The sequence below is a fragment of the Octopus bimaculoides genome, chromosome 18 (assembly GCF_046866305.1).
Source record: "Octopus bimaculoides isolate indiv1 chromosome 18, ASM4686630v1, whole genome shotgun sequence".
NCBI classification, from domain to species: domain Eukaryota; kingdom Metazoa; phylum Mollusca; class Cephalopoda; order Octopoda; family Octopodidae; genus Octopus; species Octopus bimaculoides.
The window spans coordinates 47,518,755-47,546,254 of NC_142945.1; the positions used below are offsets into that span (position 1 = coordinate 47,518,755).

General features: G+C 37.1%; 1 protein-coding gene and 1 pseudogene across 8 annotated transcripts in view; one reads left to right on the top strand and one right to left on the bottom strand.

Annotated features, from left to right (window-relative positions):
- The window catches only part of LOC106873192 (unconventional myosin-Va), a 146,383-nt gene that overhangs the window by 10,906 nt on the left and 107,977 nt on the right, over positions 1-27,500 (bottom strand). For 2 of the 8 annotated variants that reach the window (XM_089366137.1, XM_089366132.1), the window contains 7 exons: positions 11,941-12,061; positions 10,608-10,625; positions 7,433-7,510; positions 6,752-6,845; positions 5,041-5,097; positions 1,011-1,157; positions 117-268 (listed from right to left, as the gene is read on the bottom strand). In XM_089366137.1, the coding sequence (XP_089222263.1) occupies positions 117-268; positions 1,011-1,157; positions 5,041-5,097; positions 6,752-6,845; positions 7,433-7,510; positions 10,608-10,625; positions 11,941-12,061 (667 nt within the window). Of the gene's footprint in view, positions 1-116; positions 269-1,010; positions 1,158-5,040; positions 5,098-6,751; positions 6,846-7,432; positions 7,511-10,607; positions 10,626-11,940; positions 12,062-16,016; positions 16,068-27,500 lie in introns of all 8 variants that reach the window. The other 6 variants (XM_089366138.1, XM_089366133.1, XM_089366139.1 and 3 more) reach the window with 4 other exon arrangements.
- Positions 21,735-21,853, top strand: LOC128249968 (5S ribosomal RNA; annotated as a pseudogene).

Sequence of the window (27,500 nt, forward strand, 5' to 3'; positions counted from 1 at the left end):
TTTTTTTTTTTTGAATTTATAACTTTTCTTACATAGAATAAAGAAATATATAAATAAAATCTACAACAATTTTTGAGAGAATTCATCAGAAGGACACAAACAGTTATCTCCCTTACCTTTACCACTCTCTTTATGCCATTGACCACACCGGTCAGCAGGCTACACACTTTCTCGTCTTCATTGATATGGTCAGTGTGTCTGATACACATGAAAATTATATAGGCTGGTAGTCCAGGTAACATAGACTCGGCAACATAGGGCTGGAGATCTAGACAGAGAAAGAGAGACAAAAATTTATTGAATATATGTGTATGTGTGAGTATGTATACACACATATATATATATATATATGTATATATATGTATATGTATATATATACATATATATATATATATATATATATGTATATATATACATATATATATATATATATATATATGTATATATATACATATATATATATATATATATATATATATATATATATATATATATAGGGGGGAGAATTCACAGAAAACAAAAGACAAAGACAGGTGGTGTAGACAATAAACAGATGTATTAGTTTAACGCTTGGGAAGTGAAAAAGTCTTTAACGTTTCGAGCCTACGCTCTTTCACAGAAAGGAACACAGAAAGAAAGAAGGAGAGGAAATAAAGAATGTGTAGTGGGTAGCGATCTATCATGGCGAATGCCGGATGGAGGGGTCACACAAGAGAGCTAGGAAGAAGGGGAGATAATGCAAAGGTAGAGTCAGTCCTTCTACATGGAGCAACAGGCTGGGCACTTTCCAAAAAACTGGAATTCAAGCTAGATGGAACTTACATCTGAATGTTAAGAGCAGTCTTAAACATATCTTGGAGAACTCATCCAACCAAGAAACAGCTGTAAGGATATCACTTGCCTGTTTCCATCATTATAAAGGAAAGGTGCCTGTGCTTTACAGGACATTGCTGGTGAGCTGAACAAGAGCAGTGAGAATAAACTAAAAGAAACATTAAACCATTTCTTACCAAATACAAGGTTCTTAATGAGTGCTGTCTCATCAGTCTTGTTGTATTCCAGCATCCCGAGATATTCCCGTTCTTGGTGTTTAACAGCAGCCATTACACCAGATTCTTCTTGTTCATCACGATCTAATTCAGCAGCAATTTCGGCAGCTGGAAACGGAACAAGAAAACAACAAGCTTTATAGGGATTATTCCACACTTTGCAACATTCAAAGAATTATATACACACACAAAAAATGTTTCAAAATTCTATAATTTTACTGAGCATATTTTCAAAATTTCAGAAAATTTTCAAAGAAATTTTCAGATTTGCATGAAGTCAGGACACAGTTAAACAAATTTCAAGAGAATTAATGTAAATTTTCAAAAAATTCCATAAGGTTATTTTATAATTTTCAGAATTCCACAGAATTATTACATTTTGTTTTAAAATTCCATAGAATTATCACAAAAATTTTAGCATGTTTTAAGGAGTTATTGCACAATTATCAGATTTACTCCAGCTTTTATAGAATGATATAAAATTACTACAGAAATTTCATAATTCCACAGAATTGCAACAGAAACTGAAATTCATGAGATGTTTAATATTTATGTTAATGTAAAACACATGAACAGATACGTGAAACTGATGGATGCACTTGTATTTCGTGAGGACTTCTATGGATGACTCCATCTGCTGGTGACAGTAACTACAGATGAACACATCTGCTAACATTAGATAGCATCTAATATTAGCAACAGACGACTACATCTGTTAACAGTAGTAACAGATGAGAACATCTGCTAACAATAACAACGGATGACTACATCTGCAAATATTAGCACAAATTTTGGCACAAGGCCAGCAAGATCAGGGAGGAGATAAGTCAATTAAATCAACCCCAGTACGCAACTGGTACTTGTTTTATTGATCCCAGAAGGATAAAAGGCAAAGTCCACCTTGGTAGAATTTCAACACAGAATATAAAGACAGACAAAATGCTGCTAAGCATTTTGCATGGCATGCAAACGATTCTGATACTTATGACTACATCTAATGATAGCAACAGCTGACTACATCTGTTAACAATAGTAACAGATGAGAACATCTGCTAACAATAGCAACAGATGACTACATCTGTTAACAACAGTAACATATAAGAATATCTGCTACCATTAGCAACAGATGATCACATCTAATAATAGCAACAGCTGACTACATCTGTTAACAACAGTAACATATGAGAATATCTGCTATCATTAGCAACAGATGACATTGGTTAACATTAGCAACAGACAACATTGGTTAACATTAGCAACAGACAACATTGGTTAACATCAGCAACAGATGACCACATCTGTTAATACTAGCAACAGATGATCACATCTGCTAACTTTAGCATCAGGTAACTACAATGGCTGAAAATTCTTTACGAAAGCCAACCAGTAAATTATGCACAATAAATGTTTCCTTTCTCTACTGTTTCTTTGTTTTCAGGAGATTTTATCTATGTAATGATGAGGCGTTGGTGTACAGACACATGTGGGAATCATGTGGCCAGGATTTGGCATACAGGTACATGTAGGAGTTGTATGATTTGATGTTAGTGTACAGGTACATCTGGCTGTCGTATGATCTAGTGTTGGTGTACAGATACATGTGGGAATTGTGTGATCTGATGTCAGTGTATAGATACATGTAGGAGACATGTGGTCTGGTGTTTGTGTACAGATACAGGTGACGATCATGTGACATGGTGACATTATGTGAGCAATATGGTTGTTGTTGGTGACAGTGAAGTGTCTACAAGGAGGCCATGCATATATAAAGTCACAGAGGGAGACACGGTGGCACAGAGTAGTGTGAAAGAAACTGAAGGGTATATAACAATATGTTCACATCTAGCAGCATCAGCACCTACAGCAGCAGGCAAGGAGAGCGGTAGAGGAGGGGTGGACGGGGGGGGGGTGTAGTCAGTGTATTAAAAAGACAACAACAGCAACAACAAAATTAAACAACATTGGTATTACAGTGTCCATAAGACATTCAGGGACACACATGTTGCGAAAAACATTGCAGGATGCAGTCTGTGAAATGGTGGAGGAAAAGAAGAAGAAAAAGAAAAGGGGAAATTAATAAAAAAAAAAAAAAAAGAAGATAATCCACATGCAAAAATGTGCTTGGGTGGGCACTAATTTTGAAATATTTCAGAAAAATCTGATTTCAAATTTTTGGCACAAGGCCAGCAAGTTTGGGGAAGGGGATGAGTCAATGACCTTGTCCCTGGTCCTTATTTTATAGACCCCGAAAGGATGAATGGCAAAGTCGACCTCGGCAGAATTTGAACTCAGAATGTAAAGATGGACAAGACGCAGCTAAGCAATCAGTCCAGCATGTTAACGTTTCTGGAAACATGTTGCCTTAAATATTTCAGAAAATATTAACAGCTAATTATCATCACTAATGTCACATGGGGGGGGGGGGGGGTACTGATCAATTTCTGGCTCCGTTTAGGTCACAATATATTTAGATTAACAAATGTATTGAAGAATCTTAAGGTATGTCTCCAAGAAGGACTTAGCACATGTTGCGCTTGACAGGATTATGGTACAATCGAATCCAAACACCCAGTTTTAGGTCACATAACACTACAAATGATTAACACATCGACACACATTTTTATAGCCTTTAAGTTTTCTGTTTGTTCAGAGGGGAGACAGTGGGGGGGGGGAGAAGGAGGGTGGAAGATATTCTTAAATCAAAGGCCAAAGTGAACTCCACCAAAAGTACCCAAGGATCAGGCAATGGATTAAGGCTACAACACCAAGTATAGCCAGGGTGAGATTCGAACTTGGATGCCAGACGGTACAGTATTTCAAACATAGATGGGTTTCATTTAGTCACAGCAGCCATTACTATTACTAGTATTCACCATTACAGTTACGCATGTACACACACACACACACACATTTCTTGCTTTGAACTGTTTCCTCTAATAGTCAATATTCACTGTTTAATATTTTAGCCTATGTTGTCTCCATTATCTACAGCTTTCCCCCACCCCACCATCCATTTCGTTTCTGAGCAGAGGTGGAATCAGGTTTTGCAGGTGATCATCTTTCATTCAGCTGATTATTTAGTCATGAAGATTCGACAAACTCTTTGCCTGCCAGGGATGGGGATGCTGAAAAGAGCAGAGTCACATCCCCTTGCAGTGCCTCGGTGTGTCTGGTATTAAAACTGGGGTCCGTAACCACATGGTCAGGTATACAAATTTAATAAAACGGCAGACTACACTGATGAGCCTGCAGATATTTACTTATGTAAGTATTAACAGATGAAACCATTGGTACGGAGGTTAATCGTTTTTTTATTTAGTATTTTTTCATTTGTCTTGCCCTTTTATGGTCTGTCATCTCGCTGAACATATTCTTCGTGGTTAGATGATTCGGCATCTATTTCTAGCATATGGGAGTCCAATTTCACTGGTCATTCCTCTTATTTGTGTATGGTCAGGTGTACAGTTAGTTTTTCTACCATTTAATGATGATGATGATGATGATACAAGCTTCAACACAGTTTCCATCAGCCAAATTCACTCACAAAGCATTAGTTGGCTCAGAGGCGCTGAGTTAGAGAAGAAGACACACCTGCTCAAAGTGCTGCATAGTGGGACTGAACTTGAAACCAAAAGGTTGCAAAGCAACAGTGTTAACCACACAGCCATGCATGAATCTATAAATTACTATTATAATTATTTTTTTTTGCTCGTCTTCCAATTTTGGAATTCTTCTTCAACAGAAGTATAAAGAAAGAATTTGGCAAGAACACATGTGAGAGGAGAAGGAAGAGGAGGAAATTGGTAAGTGTTGAAACAACTTTACACAAAGATATTAAAATTTCAAAAGAAGAAAGAAAGAAAGAAATTAAATAGCAGTCAAAAAACAAAAAAAAGGGATTTATTTTTCATGCTACCACATACTGCCAGAGTGGATACAGCATGTGGTGGGGGTTGGATGGTGGTGACATCGATCACTGACATAATCTTACCCGATGTCGGACTCAAAGACGTGGCTGATACGAGACTCTGGAATCTTCGGAATGGACCTAACAATAGTTGTTTCGTTGTTGTTGGGTTTTGTTTTGTTTTTTTTTTGTTAGTTTTTTTTTTTTTTGGTTTTAGAAAGTTAGAAGAAAAAGATGAAATATAATGGTTGAATATATAAAAAGAATAACGTTAATGAATAATAATAATAATAATAATAATAATAATAATAATAATAATCATAATAATAATAATAACAATCCTTTTTACAATTGGCACAAGGTTTGAAATTTTGGGGGAGCGGGGAGAGGGGGGGTCCAGTCAATTTTATTGACTTCAGTACTTGGTTGGTTCTTACTTTATCGATCCCAAAAGGACGAAGGACAGAATCAATGCTGGCAGAAATTGGAAACAGAATGCAAAGATGGACAAAATACTGTGAAACATTTTGTCCAATGTGCTAACGATTTTACCAGTTCATTGTCTAATGATAATAATAATAATAATAATAATGATAATCCTTTCTGCTGTAAGCACAAGGCCTGAAATTTTGGGGGACGGGACTGGTCGATTATATTGACCCCACTGTTTCACTAGTACTTAATTTATTGACCCTGAAAGGATGAAAGGATGAAAGGCACAGTTGACCTCAGCGGAATTTGAACTCAGAATGTTGCAAATACTGCTAACGGCGAAATACTGGTAAGCATTTCATCCAGTCTGCGAATGATTCTGCCAACTCGCCGCCTTGATAATAACAATGATAATAATAACAATAATGACTTCAAATTTTGGCACAAGGCCAGCAAGATCAGGGAGGAGATAAGTCAATTAAATCAACCCCAGTACGCAACTGGTACTTGTTTTATTGATCCCAGAAGGATAAAAGGCAAAGTCCACCTTGGTAGAATTTCAACACAGAATATAAAGACAGACAAAATGCTGCTAAGCATTTTGCATGGCATGCAAACGATTCTGATAGTTTGCCACCTTTATAATAATAATAATAATAATAATAATACTAATAATAATGATAATAATAATAGCTAATAACTAATATAAAACAAAGTACACTAGTCAGGGACTGTTTAAAATATTTTCTCTTCATCTTTCATTAATTAATTTTTTTCTTTACTACATTTATATGAAAAAAAATATTAATACTTATGTAATAGAAAAATATATTTAAAACATGTAAGAGGTATATAATTTAAGATATCCATGATGAGATATTTAAGATAAACTTGACAAGAGATTAAGATATACACGAGAAGAGTATGTCCAAGATAAACATTTGCGAGGTATGTACTTAAGGCATACAGGTGAGCAGTTACTATCCGTATGATAGAAGTATATCTAAGACATACAATTATGGGATGTATATAAGTAATGCATGTGTGAGAGGTTAAGACAAATGTAAGGGGAATATACATAGGATACAGCTGCACAACCAGCATAAAGAATATTATTATGGTGAGCATGGTTTGTGCAGAGCCAGTCCTACTCACTTGCATTGTGGCCTGGTGGAACAAGTGCTACAAGCATTGTAATTGTCAGGATGCAGGATTTATACGGAGTTACTTTCTCTTAGATGAGAAGCTAAGGAGCTGAGGGGCCTCATCTTTAAGACATCTATCTGAGATGTGTATATTTAAGGATAAAGTCGGGGAAGATGTTTAAGACATTCAAGAGAAGCCATATATATAAGAAACATACCTTCACCAGCTTTTAGTTTGCGAGCATATACTTTAAGTGTTTTCTTCAATTTTCTGATCTGTTCGGTTTGTTTGCTGACAGTTTCACGTAATTCCTGTATAGAAAGTGAAATGTGTGTGTATATACAGGCAAAATATAGAGAATGTATATAATGATCCCTTTACAGAGAGAGGACTTAGATAAAGGTGTAACAGTTTGGCCAATACATATGTGTGTATGCATATTTAAATTTGCATATATATATATATTTAAATGCTTTCCAAAATAAACATGCATTTCATTTATTATGGCTCTGAAGAGGTTATAAAATGCCACCCAAGCCCTCAGCTCTGAGTGCAATGCTTCTTAATTATAGTAGAAACAATTGTAAGCTTTTGAAGTTGATTACAAAAAAAATTTGGATTGTTCATATTTTGAACTCTGATTTAAAAAAAAAAAAATTCGAAAAATTAAAGAAAAATATTTTTTTTTCATAATTGTATGAATTTCCATGTGTAGAACATAAATATGCAAAAATGTTCTGAAAATTCCCCAAAATAAAAAAAAAAGTTACAAGGGATTATTATAGAAATCTGCCACAAAATGAACCATGGAGGAGAGACATTTTGTCATCGGCATCATTGATAATGAAGACAATGGTGGATGCTAATAATCAAGAAAGAAATTCAAGGAAGAACATACCAAGTTCTCTGTTGTGATTCGTATGATATCTTGTCCCATAGTAACACTGATTTCATCACCGGTTTTAGATGAGAGGTTCTAGAAATGGAAAACGATAAACAAATGATGAGATGAGACAAAGATAATTAAAGCTACTAGGATTAAATGCCTGAAATGAGTTGTAATTAAGATCATCATTTCCCAGATTACTAATCAGCTATACGCTGTCTATTTTAACAATATCTATATATTCATACAATTAACCTCATCTTCACAGTGTGTGTATGTGTGTGTACATACATGTATTATTCATTTACAAGAATGGTGCTGATAGTGACTTTGAAGTATAATAAATATGTACTCAACACAAAGTATTGAGTAATATTTCAGTTTAATGTAAAATTGTTGTTGTTATAGCTTGACATAGAAACTTTAGCACACACACACACACACTATTATCCCATCTTCACAGTATACTGGTTTGATTTGTGATTACAATCTTGTATTTTATTCCAGGATCTTTAAATGTGATTTCCATCGATTCTCCAAAATGCACAAGACACATACAGAAGAGAAATGCAACTGCATTATTTAGTTACATTTGGTACTTAAAAGTGCATGGTATTGACTTCAATGTCAAATGAAAATCTTGGGCAAGAATAGACCACCTATTCATAGCAATGAAACATGCAGCTTATGTATAGCTGAAAAAAAGGCTAAACTTGAATAACATCAACAGTTTTGGTAATTAATCTAAACACAAGATTAAGATATCTTACAAAATGTTAATACTTAAAGATTTCAGAAAGCCACACTATCCCTGGGAGAGGTGGGTGGAAGTGCTTGTCCCCCCACCCCTTGTAAACATAAGGACACAGGAAACGTGTCAAGGCCGACAGGAAGTGGTGCAGCTTCCTAAGTCTAAACAACAGTAGTATTATTCCCTTCATGGGACTGTCACATTAAGTTGACAGCATACAACTACTTCAACAAACAAGGATGTTGAAAAGCAAGAGGACATAACTGAGTACCGCAAATACATTGCCTGGTGAAACAGATTATTTCATCATGGTCAATTATGACCAGATCCCAACAGCCTCGATTTGCTAAAAATAACATCAAATCTCCCTCAAAACACACTCTAGATTTTTAATAAGCAGAAATGGCACAAACAATGTTGTCTTCAAATATATTAAACCAAACACAAAAACAAAAGAAAAACAGTTTAATCATGGCTGGGTTGCCTTTGATCATTGGTCTATTTAACCAAGGCTGACCTGGGGTTAAACAACAACAACAACAACAACAACAACAAAAGCAATCGTGAGGTAAAAGTTTTATAAATTTTGTTTAACACTCAATATAGAAATTATACAAAAACATGATTAGTGATATACACAAGAAACCACACACATACATACATATATATGCACGGACATTATATATATATATATATATATATATATATATATATATACATACATATATATATATACACACATACGTGCATACACACACACACACACAATATTAGTAGACTAGCAGAAATGGTAGAGCATCAGACAAAAATTCTGTGCAGCATTTGATGATGGCCCCTTATATTCAAAGCTCTTAAGGTCAGTTTTGTTGTCCATCTTTCTACAAGGTCAACAACATTAAAGTGCTTGATCAAGTACTGGGGTTGATTTAATCATTTATATGCCCAACCTTTACAAAATACAAGGCCCTGTGAATTTACGGCCAACTCATATAAAAGAGTAAAATAAGAGCCAGTAAGAATAGAAGAACCTAAAAGAAATATAGAGAAATACTATCTTGAAGTCCCTTAAAGTCAGGTGGTGAACAGTATAGAGGAGAAGGGACAAAGTTGATGATATTGCTTTCAAGGGTCACCATGTACTCTCCTCAGTTTTGTCTATTTTGAGTTTCTGTTTTATTCTCTATGTACTTGCCATACTGTACTCTCTGAAATTATGAGGGGGTAAAGTCAACTGCAAATGATTTCTTTTATTTGCCACAGTGGCACAGGTGAGGGGGGGGGGTCAGTATAGCTGATTGACTTAATTAGTATTTTATTTCCTCAATCCCAACAAGGGACGAAAGGTAGAGTCAACACCCCAGGCAGAATTTGAACTCAGAATGTTAAAAAGACATAACGAAAAATGCCACAAGGCATTTTGTATGCTGCTCTGATGTTACCACCACCCTAAATAACAAGAACAACAAGAACAAGAACAAGAACAACAACAACAACACATTAATAGGTTCATGCACAGGAAAAAAAAATCAATGTGCGCACATACACACACACACAAAGTCAGTTTGCTGAAAACATCTCGGTGAGGTGAAATAATCTGTGCAGAAAATGCACAGCTTGCTGCAATATTGCACTAAACCAATCTAACATGCAGAATTAAACAGCAAAAAAAAAAAAAAAGGTGAGGAGGGTTAAGGTCAGAGGTGAAACAAACAGTGTTAGAATGTACACAGTTTACAATAATCCCATGTCTACAACATACAAATCTACCCAAACTCACAAACTACCCGTTTTTTTTCTTTGTCATTGCAGACAGCAACAATAACAACAACACTTCTGACACCACTGCCTTCGCCTCCACTGAGTTTACTTCTCAATCCTGAGAGATGTTGCCAGACAATTGTTAGAGGCTTGCTTAGAAAGCAAGCCATTACATCTGGCGCAAGAAAGAGAGAGAGAGTGAGGATGAGTGGTGCAAATGATACTTTATTTTATCAACCTTGAAAGGATGGAAGGAGGCAAAGTTGACCTCGGCAGAATTTGAACTCAGAATGTAAACCCATAAGGACACACTAGATAATGTGGTCTTAGATATACTATATCTAAATAAAAAGCAGGATGGTCACAGTTGTAATAATTCTCATCATGTGTCATTTGATCTAGGGCAGACCTGGGACAAAATAACACAAAACCTATTAACCATCTTTAGAGCATATTATTTACTCAGAGTTGTAATTGGGAACTATTTTCTTACACACACATAAGTTTTAAACTAGTGTCATGGTAGGAAAAAATACACAAACAAAAACTAAACAACAACAAAAATGGTATAATGATTAATGAAACTACATGCTGACTAATGATTAATCATGCCACATGCTGATTAAGACTGGAAGGACAAAGAGACAGACATGTAGCACGATGTAGGTATATACATACTGTTGCAATTGAATTAAGCTGAAATTAAACATCATATAAGATATTATTAAATATGTGAACAAGAAAGAATAACAACAACAACAAGAACTACATTATCATAGAAATACAACAGGAACCAAATCTATTCATTGCAATTCATTCTGAAATAATAATAATCTTCTGCAGACTTAATAACTGACAAACCATCACTCTTCCTCCTCATCATCATCACCACCACCACCACATCATTTCAAGTTCACTCTTCCATGCTTGCAAAGATTGGATGGAATTAGTTGAGACAGGTTTTGAATGGCTGGATGCCCTTCCTATTGCCAACCCTCATCTGTTTCCAAGTAAAGTAATATTATGCAGAAGGAAGCAGTTTTGCTGATAAAATCATCCCTTGTATGTTACTGGTACTAATCAATTTTAGCAAAATTTTAAATCAATGACCATGGTGGCAAAATTTCATTGTGTTTTTCCGCCAAATAATATTTACATTTTCATATATACAGTAAAGAAACATGAATGGATAGCTCAAAACATTGCTACACTCATTTTAATAAAGTGGTTATCTATTCAATAATATATAATAATTACAAGATATTACATAATTTAACATTATTGTATAACCACCCCATTTCATCAGGCAATATAAATTCCTTCTTCAGATATCCCTGAAGAAGGAATTTTATTACAACAATTATTATAGTCCATTGTTTGTATTAAAGCACATTGTTGTGTCATTCAAAATATTTTATTCTTTATAAATTAGTCAGTTGGAATAATCTAGAATATTTAATTTCTTATTAGAGAGTTAAAGCTGACCAACAAGTAATGGCTAATTGGAGGCCTGTTAATGGAGAACCCTGTGTGCTCAGTATCAAGGTATGATATCACTGTATTGATCAGACTATCAGATGTTGTTATACACCACTAGTCACAATATGCTTCCAATCTTTTCTTGATCATGCCCTTTTCCGTCGGGGCCCAAATAGTTTAACTACACCGTCTCCTCATCGATGTGGAGGTCTTCTCCCAAGTGGCCTTTTCTGATCTTTTGGATGCCAGTCAGCAAATGCACATCCACCTGTTGTTTGTGGGCTTTGCGAAATGTCCGGGCCAGTGGAACTTATGCTTTCAATTTCTTCAATCACATTCATTCCGCTCCGTTCTTGAATGATCATATTTTGGATATGCTTTTGCAATGATAAACCTACATAGCAGACATACAAATATGAAAAATTGTACCCATTTCTTCATAGACACACACGCACACACACACACACTTTATCTTCTCAATGGTCAAACACAGGTTGTTAAAGAAAATGAAACAAAGGAAGTGACCCTTTACCTGGCTGATAACTTGTTTTTGGCGATCATTCTCTTTGCTAAGTTCCTCGATCTGTTGGCGCAGATCTTGTTCAAGGTGTTTGGATTTCTTCTCAGTTTCCTGCAATTGGTCTTCCAGTAATCTGTAGAAAATGGAAATAGGAAGAAAAATAAATTAACAGAGGATTCCACATGGATCATAACGCTGTGATACCATTATGACAACACTCTGTTATATCATTGCACTGTGGCGTCACAATGGTAACACTGCAATATCACGGCTCTGTGGCATCACTTAGAGCAACACTGCACAGTGGCACAGCTGTAGGAACACTGCAACATAATGGCATCAATGCCTGGATGAAGACAATCAGTTTCTAAATGAATACAATCAGTTTGTAAATGAATACATACATTATGTGTGAGTCTGTGTGTAAATATACACAGAAAGATGTGTGCACATTCATTTACACTAAAAAAAAAAATAATCTTGGTGAGAAAGTTACATATATACATAAAAAATTTTCTTTTGATGTTCAAATTCCAATGAAGGAGCCTTGGATATAAGCTAGAAACCAGCTTTCTCTATTGGCCAGAAATTTTTGAAATAAAACGGAACAATGACATACATATATTTATATGTATGTCATAAACACAAGATGACACCTACAAGCTTAACTTGCATCTCACACACATTCAAATATATACATATGAGAGGAAGAGATATGTGTCTGAACATGTGTATGTATATATATATATATATATATATATATTAGACTGAATGAGATAACAAATCCAAGGCTGTGAGGAGTTTTCAGGACATTTATAATGAACTAGTCTTACAGCTATATATATATATATATATATATATATATGTATGCATATGTACACATATGCTTATAAAAATATGTATAATATAAACAGGTATGTATGTAACACTTGAGACCACATCTACATGTTTAATTAGAGTCACTCACACACACTGGTACATATAAAATAAAATCAAAATTAGGTAGAACAAGGACAATGGAGTAAATTAGCAGTTTCCCTTGGGCATTTCGAAAATGAAAGTAAATATATTTGAAATAAAATGGAAACAGGTAAGTGAATAAAGTAATTAAATAACACGAGAACAGAACAGTTTTGTTAATAAATATGAACTGTTGAGTCATATATATAGATATATATATACGTGTGTGTGTGTATGTGGAGACAGAAGGAGAGAGAGAAAATAAATAACAAAAGACAAAATCAAATATAAAAATAACAAGAGACAGTATAACACAAATCAACAGATAAACAATCTGTTCCATCAATGAAGGGATATTGTGATTAAACATTGTAGCAAGACCATAGAATCCATTCTTCTGCCTTTATTATTCTCATTGAGGTGCCAAGCTGGCAGAATCGGTAGCATGCCAGGAAAAATGTTCAGTGGCATTTTGTCCACCCTTACGTTCTGAGTTCAAATTCCACCGAGGTCGACTTTGCCTTTTATCCTTTTAGGGTCAATAAATTAAGTACCAGTGAAACACTGGGGCTGATGTAATCGATTGGTCCCCTACCCCAAAATTTCAGGCCTTATGTCATTAATAAATAAGCTTATTATTATTATCATTATTATTTATTTCTTTACTGTCCACAGGGGGCTAAACATAGAGGGGACAAACAAGGACAGACAAAGGGGTTAAGTCGATTACATTGACCCCAGTGTTCCATTGGTACTTCTTTAATCGATCCCGAAAGGATGAAAGGCAAAGTCGATCTCGGCGGAAATTGAACTCCGAACGTAGCGATGGTCAAAATATTGCTAAGCATTTCGCCCCGCATGCTAACGATTCTGCCACCTCGCTGCTTTTTATTATTCTTATTATTATTACACACACATATGTATATCGGCCGAGCATGAATCTTTCATGAAGATGTTTACTCTCCAAACCATATGATTTTGGATTCAGTTCCTCTTCAAGGCACCTTGGTAATTGTCTTCAACTATAGCCCTGGACTGACCATAGCCAGTCATATGTGTATTTGTGTGTAGGTTGATGTGTTGCCCCGTAGGTGCCAATCTTGGTGAAACTCTACAGTTTTCGCAGAGATATAAAACTTTCGGAAAAGTAAGAAACAAATGGAAAACGAAAGTAACTTTAAAAGAAATTGTAGAAATTCATTAACTGAATTAACAATAATTAGTTAATTAATTAATCAATTAATAAGAAAGGTAAGTCAGAAAATATTCACAAATATATATATCTGAATTAAAAATGCAATGCAACTGTTTGATATAGCAGGGAGAAATATCATGTAATGGTGGTAACCTGTCCTATATTATATTAAATGGTTGCTTGACTTATTAGAAACCTCATTCAACAAACCTATAATAAAACAGTGTGCCAACCATGACCATCACAACAAATTATTTAATAGGTCCTTCCTTTTTCATTTAAGACAGTAATATCTGATATTGTTTCTACTACACGTCGCAGGCCAAGCAACAGCATAGGGGATCCACTAAATGGAAGTTGTTGACAGAAGGGACACAGAAAAGGGAGACTGGAATTGCAGTAGAGGAAGAGCTATGTTGCAGTTAAGCTGGGTTTGCCAAGCCAGAGACTCAATTTCCGGGTGAGGGCCACATCTGCACAAACCATGAATGTTTCAGTTTCATTGCTTTAATCCAGCACCCTTAACTCTCATCCCTAGCCTCATTGAAAAAGGGACAATAAATACATAATAATAATCCTTTCTACTAAAGGCACAAAGCCAGAAATTTTGGGGGAGGGGACTAGTCGATTACACTGACCCCAGTGTTTAGTAGGTACTTATTTTATCGACCCCCGAAAGGATGAAAGTTGCCCTCAGTGGAATTTGAACTCACAATGTAAAGACGGGAGAAATGCCACTGAGCATTTTGCCCGGCGTACTAACGATTCTGCCAGCTTACTGCCTTTATATAATAATAATAATAATAATGATGATAATAATAATAATAACAATACTGATATCAAATTTGGGCACAAGGCTGGTAATTTTGGGTAAGGGGGTAAGTTGATTACATCAACCCAGCACTTAACTGGTACGTATTTTATTGACCCCCCCCCCCCACACCAAAAGGATGAATGACAAAGCTGACCTTGGTGGAATTTGAACTCAGATCATAAAGAGAGAGGAAAGACCACTAAGCATTGCTGCTGTAATGATAATAATAATAATAATAATAATAATAATAATAATTATTATTATTATTATTTAAAATTTTTGCCACAAGGGCAGCTTGGGGGAGGTGGGGATGAATCAATTACATCGACCCCAGTGTTCAACTGGTACTTATTTTACCGACCCTGAAAGGATGAAGGGCAAAGTTGAACCCGGCGGAATTTGAACTCAGAACTAAACGGCAGATGAAACACTGCTAAGCATTTCACCTGGCGTGCTAACAATTCCGCCAGCATGCCGCCCTAATAATAATAATAATATTAAATTTAACCCCGAGCACAGAATTTTGAGGAGTGGAGTTGTTTTTATTGACAACAATTCTTGAGTGATCCTTTAATTTATAGAACTTAGGAAGATGAAAGGTAACGTAAACTTTGGTGGGATTTGAACATGAAAATGGCAAAGGAATGTAATCTAAATACCACACCAAACTAAGACCAGTGCTTCAGTAATGCACAGCTTTACCTGGGGGCAGCTTCACAGGTAAATTCACCAGAAAGGGTTCCAGAGCGAGGGAGAGGTAGAAAGAGAGCCGGGAAGTGAGTGTGGAATATAAAATAACTGCATTAAGGGCAGTGCTCCAGTATGGCCACAGCCTCTGGCTGAAATCAGTAAACACCCCTTGTCCACCATCCCCCCTTCCCCGATATTCCATTTACTACCGGCCCCTACCTTGGTGCTAGACTGATTCTACATGCCCCCCCCCCCGCCCCACTCAATGTTCTGCTCTAATGACAATGATAACAATAAATAGTATAAAGCCTGATAATAAATTACGGTGATGTTGTGGCATTCATCTTCATCTGCGTGTGTAGAAAAGTGAGAGTGGGTGGGGGGAGATAGATTTACCTTTCTTACAACAGGCAAAACTAAAATACTTACTTCATGATATTTCTATATAAATCTCTTACATTTTCAGAAATTATTGTGTATCTGTGTAAATAAATATTAGAGGTACAACAAGGAGGGAACAATTTACATGTGTGCGTGTGTGTGTGTATAAATACATACCTGCATTAATATATAATATACATACATACATACATACATACATTCATATATATTATATTGATGCCAGACAGCACCGAGATATGTGGTCTGCTTTGGCATGGCTTCTACGGCTGGATGCCCTTGCTTATAACAACACACACACGTGCAGGCATGCTCACACACACACATGCGCATACATGTATGCTTGTGTGTGTGTGTGTCTTTGGGCTTGTCCCATACCCAATGCTTCACAACTGGTGTTGCTTCAGTAAACGAAACCGGTAGACTAAGTACCGAGGCCAAGAGATATGTACTTGGTTCAATTTGTGCAATTGGTGCTCCAGCATGGCCACAGGCCAATGACTGAAACATGTAAAAGATAAAAATATATATATATAATATATATATATATATATATATATATATATATATATATATATATATACATACAACACACACACATGCATGCATGCACATACCTATGTGCTGGTGTGTTTGTGTGTATGTCTGTGCATAAATATTCCAGATGACAAAGCTAATAGTTCAATATTATACACATTATTATATGCACAATCCAAATAGACATTTTAACATTAAACATACACAGACACACACACATGTAAGAAAAGAACATGATGGAAAAATGAAACTCAGAGTAGCAACAGAATGAAACATTGACTTGGAAAAAAAAAAAAGAAAATGAATATACATCATCATCACCACTATCACCAATATCATCATCATTGTCATCATCATCATTTCAGATCTAGTCTTCCAAGCTCACAAGTGATGGGTGGGTTTTCTCTAACAAAATATCACATACACACAGTCATACATGTGTATATATTCAGAAGGAATGTCTTTGTGATATGTATATACATGTTTACAAATGTAAATTTAATATATGAGCATGTTCTTAAGATGATAATGATGATGATGAACATTATATATATATATATATATATATATGTGGGTGTGTGTGCATATTATGTATATATGTGTACGTTATGTATATATGTACATGTTATGTGTGTCTGTGCATGTGAATGTGTATGCTATGTGTGTGTCTATGTGCATGTTAGATGTGTGCATTTTGGGTGTGTGTGTGTGTGTGAGCATGTTGTGTGTACGTGTGTGGGTATGTGTGAGCATGTTAGATGTATATAGGTATATATGTGTGTCTGCATTTTGTATCAGTGTGGCGGGTGCATGTTATGTGTGTGTATGTGAGAATATTATCTGTGTCAGCATTTTGCATAAGTATGTGTGTGTATGCATGTGCGTGCGTGTGTGTGTGTGTGTGTGTGTGTGTGTGTGTGTGTGTGCACTCACACACGCGTGCCTGTAGATACAGTTCAGTTCAGTCACCAAGCCTTTTACTCTCTCGTACAACGATTCAGTGTGAAAAGAGACAGGACGAGATGCAACACTCACAACAACGATAATGACAATGATTGACAATGATGGTGGTGATGATGATGATGATGATGCTATAGAGGGGGGCGGTGGGGGGGGGTGCTGCTGCTGCTTATGGAAATGACGACGACTACGATGATGATGATGATGATGATGATGATAAGAGTGAGGACTAAGAGTATGAGGTTGGTGGCGATGATGAGGATGGAGGCGGCATGATGATGGGTGGTGGAAGGAGGAAAACAAACGAAGGTAACGGTTACAATGAAGATAGAAAAGGTAATGGTGATGCTGATGATGGTGATGATGATGATGGCAGTAAAGATTTTGCCAAATATACAAATGCTTGATTAAAACAATGATGGTGATGGAATAAAAACAGATAAACAAATAAAACAAATAGATAAAATATATGTGGGAGAGGAAGCAACATTCGGTAACCGTTTCAGAAAGAGAAAAAAAAAAAAAGAAGATAAACGGAGCGAAATTAGAAATCAAATGTTTAAAATAATAAATAATAATAATAATAATAATGGGTTCTTATATTGGCCACAAGAGCCTGAGATGTTGGCAACTGTACATCAACATCAAAAAACACACAAAGGGGTGGGGGGGGTTTACATAGGTAAAAATGGGCAAACAACAACAACATTAATAATAATAATAATAATAATAATAATAATAATAATAATGATGATGATGATGAGAGGAAATGGACAACAACAACATCAACGACATCAACAGTAAAGGAATACAAGACTACTCACGTATATGAATAGGGGTGTATATTTATATATATATATATATATGTAAATATATGATTGTGTATATATATAAATATATATAGAAAGAGAGTGTGTATGTGTGTGTTGTGGAATGAGTGGGTTAATAAGAGGTTTTAGTAAATCTAGGGTCGAGGTAGCGGTTGCCCATTTTGCACACAAAAGAATTGGTTTGTGTCAGACGGAGAGACTGAAGAAGACTGAAGAAGAGTCTGGTAAAAGGCAAGGGAATGAGAAAGAGAGTGAGAGAGAGGGAGAGAAAGGAGAGGGTGAAGACCACTTGGTAGAGTAGAATTCCCAATACTTACATGTTCATGTAACGATTAGTAGCAGCAGCAGCAGCAGTAGTAGTAGTAGTAGCTGCAGCAGCAGCGACAGCAGCAGCTAGTTAATTCTCCGCTGTTGCTGTCACACCTCCACAGTCAGTCCACAACATGTGTGTGTGTATATGTGTATACATACATACATGCATACAAACACACACACACACACATATATATATATATTATATATGTATGTGCGTTTGTGTGTGCATATATGTGTGTGTTTATATATATATATGTGTGTGTGTATATGTATACATATATATACATTAATGTGTATATATACATATATGTGTGTGTGAGTATATATACACACACATACACGTATATATGTATATACATGTGTGTGTGCATACACATATACACACACATATATGTATGAATGTGTGTGTGTGTGTGTACATATATACATATATATATATATATATATATATATACACACACACATACACACACATTCATACATATATGTGTATACATACACATGTATATACATATATATGTGTATGTGTGTGTATATATATTGCCTCCGCTACATGTGTTTTGCGGCAAGAAAGACAGATGCGCATAAAGGAAGGTAGGGAGAAAAAAAAAGGCATAGAAGTGGTAGGGGTAAGGAGAAAATGGGGATGGGGGATTGTCTGTGATAATGCAAAAAAAAAACAAAAACAGGTAGAAAACAAAAAAATTGAGACCTTTGAAATCGCAACCACACACACACAAAACGAAAATTTTACAAAAAAAAAAAAAGAAAAAAATTGAAAAACCCCCAGAAAACAAAAGGAAACAATGCATGAATGTGTATGTGACATGTATAAGAATTGAACCTATGATGATCAGGATGATATCACATACATACAAATATATCTATCTATCTCTATATATGTATATATATATATATATATATATATATATATATATATATATTTATACACACATACACAAACACGGATAAATATTTTGTTCATCTTGAATTCACTTGTTTGGTGGTTGAGGAAGAAGTGGAAAAAAACAGCGGGGGTGCAGTGTGGGGGTGTTACTGCCATGGTGGTGGTAGTTGTGGTGGTCGTAGTAGTAGTAGTAGTAGTAGTAGTAGTAGTAGTAGTAGTAGTAGTAGTGGTGGTGGTGGTGGTGGTTTTAGTAACTGATGATGGTGGAAGTGGTGATGGCTGTGGTTGTGGAGGTAGTTGTAGTTATGATGCCTAGTGGTGTTTATGGTGAGGGTGGTGGTGATGCTGATGACGGTAGTGGTTGTGGTGGTGGAGATGGGGCTGGTAGTGGTAGTAGCAGTGGTGTTGATGGCAGGGTACTGGTTGTGGTAGTGTGGTCCTTGTGATGGCAATGTTAATGGTCATAGTGCTGATGATGATTGTGGTGTTGATGGCAGGGTACTGGTTGTGGTAGTGTGGTCCTTGTGATGGCAATGTTAATGGTCATAGTGCTGATGATGATTGTGGTGTTGTTGTTGTTGTTGGTGGTGGTGGTTATCCAGCATCAACATCCTCCCTCCCTACTCCAAGGCCTCCAGTTTATACTCAAGCGAAATAACGGTTGAGAGCTGGAATTGAACCCATGACATGAAGAGAATCCCATCTTGTACAAAATATTTGTCAGTGTGTGTCACATCTTTATTCTACATTGCCCCCCACCACCACTAAAAACACCAACCGAACATCCTCAAATCACACTTTTGTTATCTTAACAAAGATCTACAAAATACAGGCTGGTCAAAGCTGTAAGATCTTTGACCATCCTGTACTTTCTGGCACACAAGCCAATGTAGGGTGTAGCGCAAACCACACCATCACCATCTTTCCAAGTCCTGCTGCATTTCACATGGAATTTTCAGCCTTACAAAGTCATCTTGGTGCATAAGTCAACCTAAGTTGTTTTGTCTGGCTTGTATGCTGGAAAATACGGTAAGTCTGCAGAATCAAGGCAGATGTGGGGCTAAGCAACAACGCCTTATGATGATGAGGAGGATGACAATAATGGCGAAAACGGTGATGTTGATGATAATTATGCATCGATGCCTTACACATTGGTAAACTGTAACTCCCAACATATCCCATTTATTTTCGTTCACTTCCATTGGTTCTCTCTCATCTTCCTTCCCACTTCATTGCTCTATTGGAATTCTTTATCATCCTTTGGCCAAAACCAATTTAATCATCAACCAACCCAAACAGCATCGCTCTCTGAAAATGATTTTGTCCATAAGACAACATCAATAGCAATAACCAACCAATTCTGTCTGTCTGTCTCTCTCTTCCTCCACCTCTACAGCAGAGACATGATTCATCATCATCATCATCGTCGTCGTCATAGTCATCATTGGTTAACATCTGACTAGGCTTGTGTGTGTGTGTGTATGTGTGTGTGGTGTTCGTGTCTTGTCCTGGTGTTTCATATCAGTTTTGGAATGGTTTCTATGGCTGGATGCTGTTCCTAACGCTAACAACTTGAAGAAGCAATTTTATTTTATTTTTTTTTTTAGTTTTTCACTCAACTAATAAAAGACCCCTAACCCTCACTCCACGCCTGCTCTTCCTTCACCTTCTATCACTCTGTCAACTAGAACACTTTGAAGTAAGAAACAATACAAACGGTCTTATTAAACAGTAACTGGAATGGAATTACTGTCTCAACAAAACACCATTAGCATTGTCAACACAATCATCATCATCACCACCACTACTACCATTTCCTTCATAGTTCCACAGAGGGAGGCCAGTCTTTGAGATGCAGTTCTTGTTATGTTAAGGATGTGTGGGCACCAGGAAAGACACACACTGATGGTGAGGGCTAGAACTTGAAGAGGCTTTGAGGGAGGGGGCTATTTGTGCAGCTGCAGATGTTTGTTGTATGCATAAAGAGAATCGAGTGAGTGGTTGGTACCACGTTTGTTGGAGAGAGAGACAGAGAGAGAGAGGGAGGTAACTGGTACTACTACATATGTTGTAGAGGGATAAAAGGGGAGAGAAAGAGGTAGGTAGTTGGTACTACAAGTCTGCTACAGAGAGATGGAGGTAGTTGGTACCCAGCTCTGTTGCAGAGAGAGAGAGAGAAAGAGAGAGGTGGTAGGTCTTGCTTACGGCCATATCACGTTGAGAGCACCGGTTCTCGTCCAATCCCCGAAGTTAAGCAACGTCAAGCCTAGTTAGTACTTAGATGGGTGACCGCTTGGGAAACCTAGGTGCTGTAAGCGTAAAAAAAAGTGATGGTGCATGGCTCAGTTGTTAGAGCGTCAAACTAACGACTGTGAGGTTGTGAGTTCGAATCCTGGACCGGGCTGTGAGTTGTGTTCTTGAGCAAGACACTTTATTTCACATTGCTCCAGTTAACTCAGCTGTAGAAATGAGTGTTGACGTCACTGATGCCAAGCTGTATCGGCCCCTTTGCCTTTCCCTGGGATAACATTGGTGGTGTGAAGAGGGGAGGCCGGTATGCATGGGCAACTACTGGTCTTCCATAAACAACCTTGCCCGGACTTGTGCCCGGCAGGGTAACTTTCTAGGTGCAATCCCATGGTCAGTCATGACCGAAAGGGGTCTCCATATATATAATGTGTATATATATATATAATGTGTGTATATATATATATATATATATATATATATATATATATATATATATATACATACATACATACATATATAATATATATATATATATATATATATGTATGCATGTGTGTATATATATATATATATATATATATATATATATATATATATATATGTATGCATGTGTATATATATATATATATATATATATGTGTATGTAAATATATGTATGTTTATATATATATATATATATATATATATAGATATATAGATAGATAGATAGATAGGTAGGTAGACAAACAGACAGACATATATTTGACAGGCTTTCACATAGATTCAGTCTATCATATTCACTCACAAGGCACTGGTCGGCCCACACAGGACAGTAGCAGAAGATACTTGCCCAGGGTACTGTGCAGTGGGACTGAACCTGAAACCACAGGGTTCCAAAGCAAGCTTCTTAACCACATAGCCGCGCCTGCACCTACACAGCTGTGTTTTCTTTATAAAAACTAATTAAAATTTCCCGACCTGCCCCAACCACTAGCATACTACAACCACTACTACAATCACTAGTATCACTTACCCCACAACCACCCACACCCAACTGCACCCCTTCCATCCCTCTCTTCCTTTCATCTTATTATTTTCATAGTTCCGGTGGCGGTGGTGGTGGTAGTGGTGAAATTTGTGTGGGTAGTAGTGGTAGGAATGATGATGGTTGTGGTGATAGTGTTGGTGGTTGTAGTGCTGGTAGTACAGGTTACAGTTGTTGTAGTGGTTGTAGTAATGGTGGTGGTGGTGGTAGTCATAATGTGAGTAGCTGTGATGGTAGATGTGGGTAGTGGTGGTAATAGTAGCAGTGAAGTGCATAGTATTGTAGCAGTAGTAGTAGTAGTAATGATGTAAGGAGTGGTGGTGGTAGTAGTAGTGTTAGCAGTAGTTATAGTAGTAGCGGTAGTTGTAGTAGTAGTGGGAATAAGTGAGTTGTGGTGTTGGTGATAGTGGTGTTAGCTGCAGTAGTGATGATGTGGGTTGTGGTGTTAGTTGTAGTGGGGTTGGTGTTAATGGTAGTGGTTGAGGTGGTAGTAGCAGTAGTTAGCAGTGGTGAGTACCGGCGTTGGTGGTAGCAGTTATAAGTGAGTGGGTAGTGGTGTTGGTGGTAGTGTGGTAGTGGTGATGATAATGGTTGTATCATTAAGCAGTTGTGGTGCTAGTATCTAGCAGTGTCAGTGGTGTAGGAGGTAGTGATGATGGTGCTGGTGGTGGTGGTGGTATATGCCGCAGTGCAACCACTGTGTGTCCTGTGGAGGCAGCAGCAGCTGATTGAAGATGTCCTCTTAATATAAGGTTTTACTACAACAACAACTACTACCACCACCACCACCGCTACTATTATTACTACTACTACTACTACTACAACAATACAAAGGGGGTAGGCCAATGGCAAGGGTGTGTGCGTGTGTGTGTGTGTGTGTGCATTGCAGTGTTATTGTTATTGAGAAGGCCATCATAGCTCATCCTCGTTGCTAGAAAACAAGAATACTTGTCTCTCATTCACACAAAGGAGAAAGAGAGAAAGAAAGAGAGAGAGAGAGAGAGAGAGAAAGAGAGATAGAGAGAGAAAGAGAGATAGAGAGAGAGAGAGAGAGGGGTGGTATTCTGAGAGATCGTCATCATCAGCAGCATCATCAACATCCTCATCATCACCACAAACAGACAAGAGGCATGGAAAGCCTGCAAGTATCTCTCTGTCTGTCTTTCTCTTACTCCTTGCTCCGTCGTCTCTCGCACACAGATATTGTTTCTTCATAACCATTATCATAATTGTTGATGAACTGGAATGCTACTTTCTCTTTCTCTCTCTCAGTCTCTCTCTCTCTCTCTCTCACACACAAACACACAAGCGGAGAATGAGAGAAAGAAGGAGAAGAAAGTGACAATACCATTAGATGTGTTTGGTACTAAAAACTACCACATAACAATTAATGAATGTTGCCTCTGCATACACACATACACACAAACACACATACACACAAATATACATACACACAAATACACATGTTCACTCCTTCTCACACACACAGTGCTTTATATTATATGTGCTAATGTACATTGTAATGTAGTATGTATGTGTATGTGTATAGAAACACACACACCACTACATATCGCTGTGTATTGTGTATGCTACTGTATTTGTCATACATTATACACATCTCTGTAGATATATGAGTGTGTGTGTATGTGTGTGTGTGTATGATAAAGATGATCATATTCACACAAATGCTTATTGTTAGTACACCTCCACATAGTGCTGTATATATATATATATGTGTGGGTGCATATGTGTATATATACATACATAAACATGTAGACGTATAGACTGTTATAGTGTTATATATACATGCTTACACACACCACTATAAACTGCTATATATATATATATATATATATATATATATATATATATATATATATATATATATATATATATATATATATATATATATATATATATATATGTATCAAATATGACTGGAGTATATTAGTTTGTGAGAGACAGTAGCCAAATCAGCCCTCTCATATCAAAAAACTCTACTATCTTGAAGAGAAAGGGCCACATTGGAAAATGTAGTCCTAGGTATACAATATATTATAAAAAAACAGGATGATCATAACTGGAAAACATATTTAAATCATAATTCTGGTCAAAGCAAGTTCACCAATGACTAAACAAGTTGACCACAGTATAAAAATAAACAATTACAAATCAAAAAGATGTGTTGCTATTCTAGGACTCAACACAAACCACTGTTTCCTGACTTATGCCATATTTTTAGCCAGGAAATCCTAAACATTCATCTATTTTCGTCATCTCTACTGTTTGATCATCACCCCAGATTGTTCTGGTTCCAATGAATATGCTGACTTCTTGGCTGAGTAAGTTGTTGTAGATGTCCTTCCTACTTCTGGCTACTCGAGCATGAAACAAGAGTGGAAAATGTCAGTGAACAATAATTGCTAGAAGTAAGGACTAAGGATGATAGACACCAAAGTATATATTGATCAGGAGTAAACTGTGGTCTGTAAGACTTTCTTATGGCAAACCAAACTCTTTTACTTGTTTCAGTCTTTTGACTGTGGCCATGCTGGAGCACCACCTTTAGTCGAGCAAATCGACCCCAGGACTTATTCTTTGGAAGCCTAGTACTTATTCTATCGGTCTCTTTTGCCAAACCACTAGATTATGGGGATGTAAACACACCAGTATCGGTTGTCAAGCGATGTTGGGGGGGACAAACACATATATATATATATATATATATATATATATATATATATATATATATATACGACGGGCTTCTTTTCAGTTTCCGTCTACCAAATCCACTCACAAGGCTTTGGTCGGCTCGAGGCTATAGTAGAAGACGCTTGCCCAAGATGCCATGCAGTGGGACTGAACCCGGAACCATGTGGTTGGTAAGCAAGCTACTTACCACACAGGCACTTCTACGCCTCTACGAAAAATTATCCTCATATTTTTTATTTTTGCAGTGCAACTCAACTGATGCTGAGCCAGTTCTCATGTAGAACACTCGTCAAAAGAAAGTTGCCCGTGCATGGTATATACCACCAAAGCAATGTGAAATTAGGTGCTTGTTATTTTGTTTTTGCTCAAGAACACAATGCACTGTCCAACCTTGGAATTGAAACCTTAATCTTGCAATCGTCAGTGCAATACCCTATCCACAAGGCTACATCTGATATATGGCACACTGTGCAGCACTTGCACAAGTAATGTCAATTTAATGGAGAAAGAGAAAGAGAGAGACAGAGAGAGAGAGAAAGTAGTCTAATATACAACACAAATATTTGATCACTAAACAAGCCATCTGTGTAGATTGCTGAGCAACAAGCTGCAGAATCTTCATCTGTTATTTACAACAGGAAAGTTCCATTATATACCATCAACATCTCTAACAACATTTGCTTCACAGGTTTTCTGTCCATCATTCAATTCAATTTTGTGTTACTGCATCTGTGGAGGGGTGGGTGGCCCTATCTTCACCAGAACTAATTCCACTACTGCTTCCTTTAGTATCCCTCCGACACACATATCTTCCGTTATCAATGCTCAACACACATCGTCCACACCCGTCTCGCAGTCATCTCTCTGACATTCATCAGCTGAAAGGTTTCTAATAGCCAAACCTCCACTCTCGCTCATTTGTGCTCCAGCTTTCATAGCATTTCTCATCACCTGCTGGTCTATGGAACACAGACGATCAATTTATGCATACATACATCACCATCATTTATCATCCCTTTTCAATACTGGCAAGTGTTGGACAGTTTGACAGAAGCTGGTAAGGCTTGGGGCTGCACCAGACTCCTTTGTCTGTTCCACAATGGTTTCTATGGTTGGATGCCCTTTCTAACACCAACCACTTTACAGAGTGTACTGGGTGCATTTTATGTGGCACTATCACCAGTGCTTCTTCATCGTAACCATCATCCTTATTTAAGCATCCAGCTTCCATTCAGGCATAGATTGGATGTTTCAACAGGATTTGACAAGTGTTGTGCTTCAGTATCTACTTTCACATGGTATTTTATATCTGGATACCGTTCATAATGTGGAGGCGCAATGGCCCAGTGGTTAGGGCAGCGGACTCGCAGTCATAGGATCGCGGTTTTGATTCCCAGACCGGGTGTTGTGAGTGTTTATTGAGCGAAAACACCTAAAGCTCCACGAGGCTCCGGCAGGGGATGGTGGCGAACCCTGCTCTACTCTTCCACCACAACTTTCTCTCACTCTTACTTCCTGTTTCTGTTGTGCCTGTAATTCAAAGGGTCAGCCTTGTCACACTGTGTCATGCTGAATCTCCCCCGAGAACTACGTTAAGGGTACACGTGTCTGTGGAATGCTCAGCCACTTGCATGTTAATTTCACGAGCAGGCTGTTCCGTTGATCAGATCAACTGGAACCCTCGACGTCGTAAGTGACGGAGTGCCAGCCAAACCGTTCATAATGCAACCCCTTTATAGAATGTACTGGTTGTTTTTTTCCCTTTATTTGGCAGCAGTAATAGTGATGATTGCCTCATAACTTGTAATGTTAAGGGCCTAAGGTGGCCCCTGTAATGGAGGGAGAAAAGAAGAGATCAGGTGTGATGATCTGAGGCAGTGAGATTACAACATGTAAGTAAGATGAGAAGGGAACAGGATTACAGTTGTTAGTGGTGAGAGTAACAGATTAGTAGAGTTGACACTAGAGTGGAGTATGAA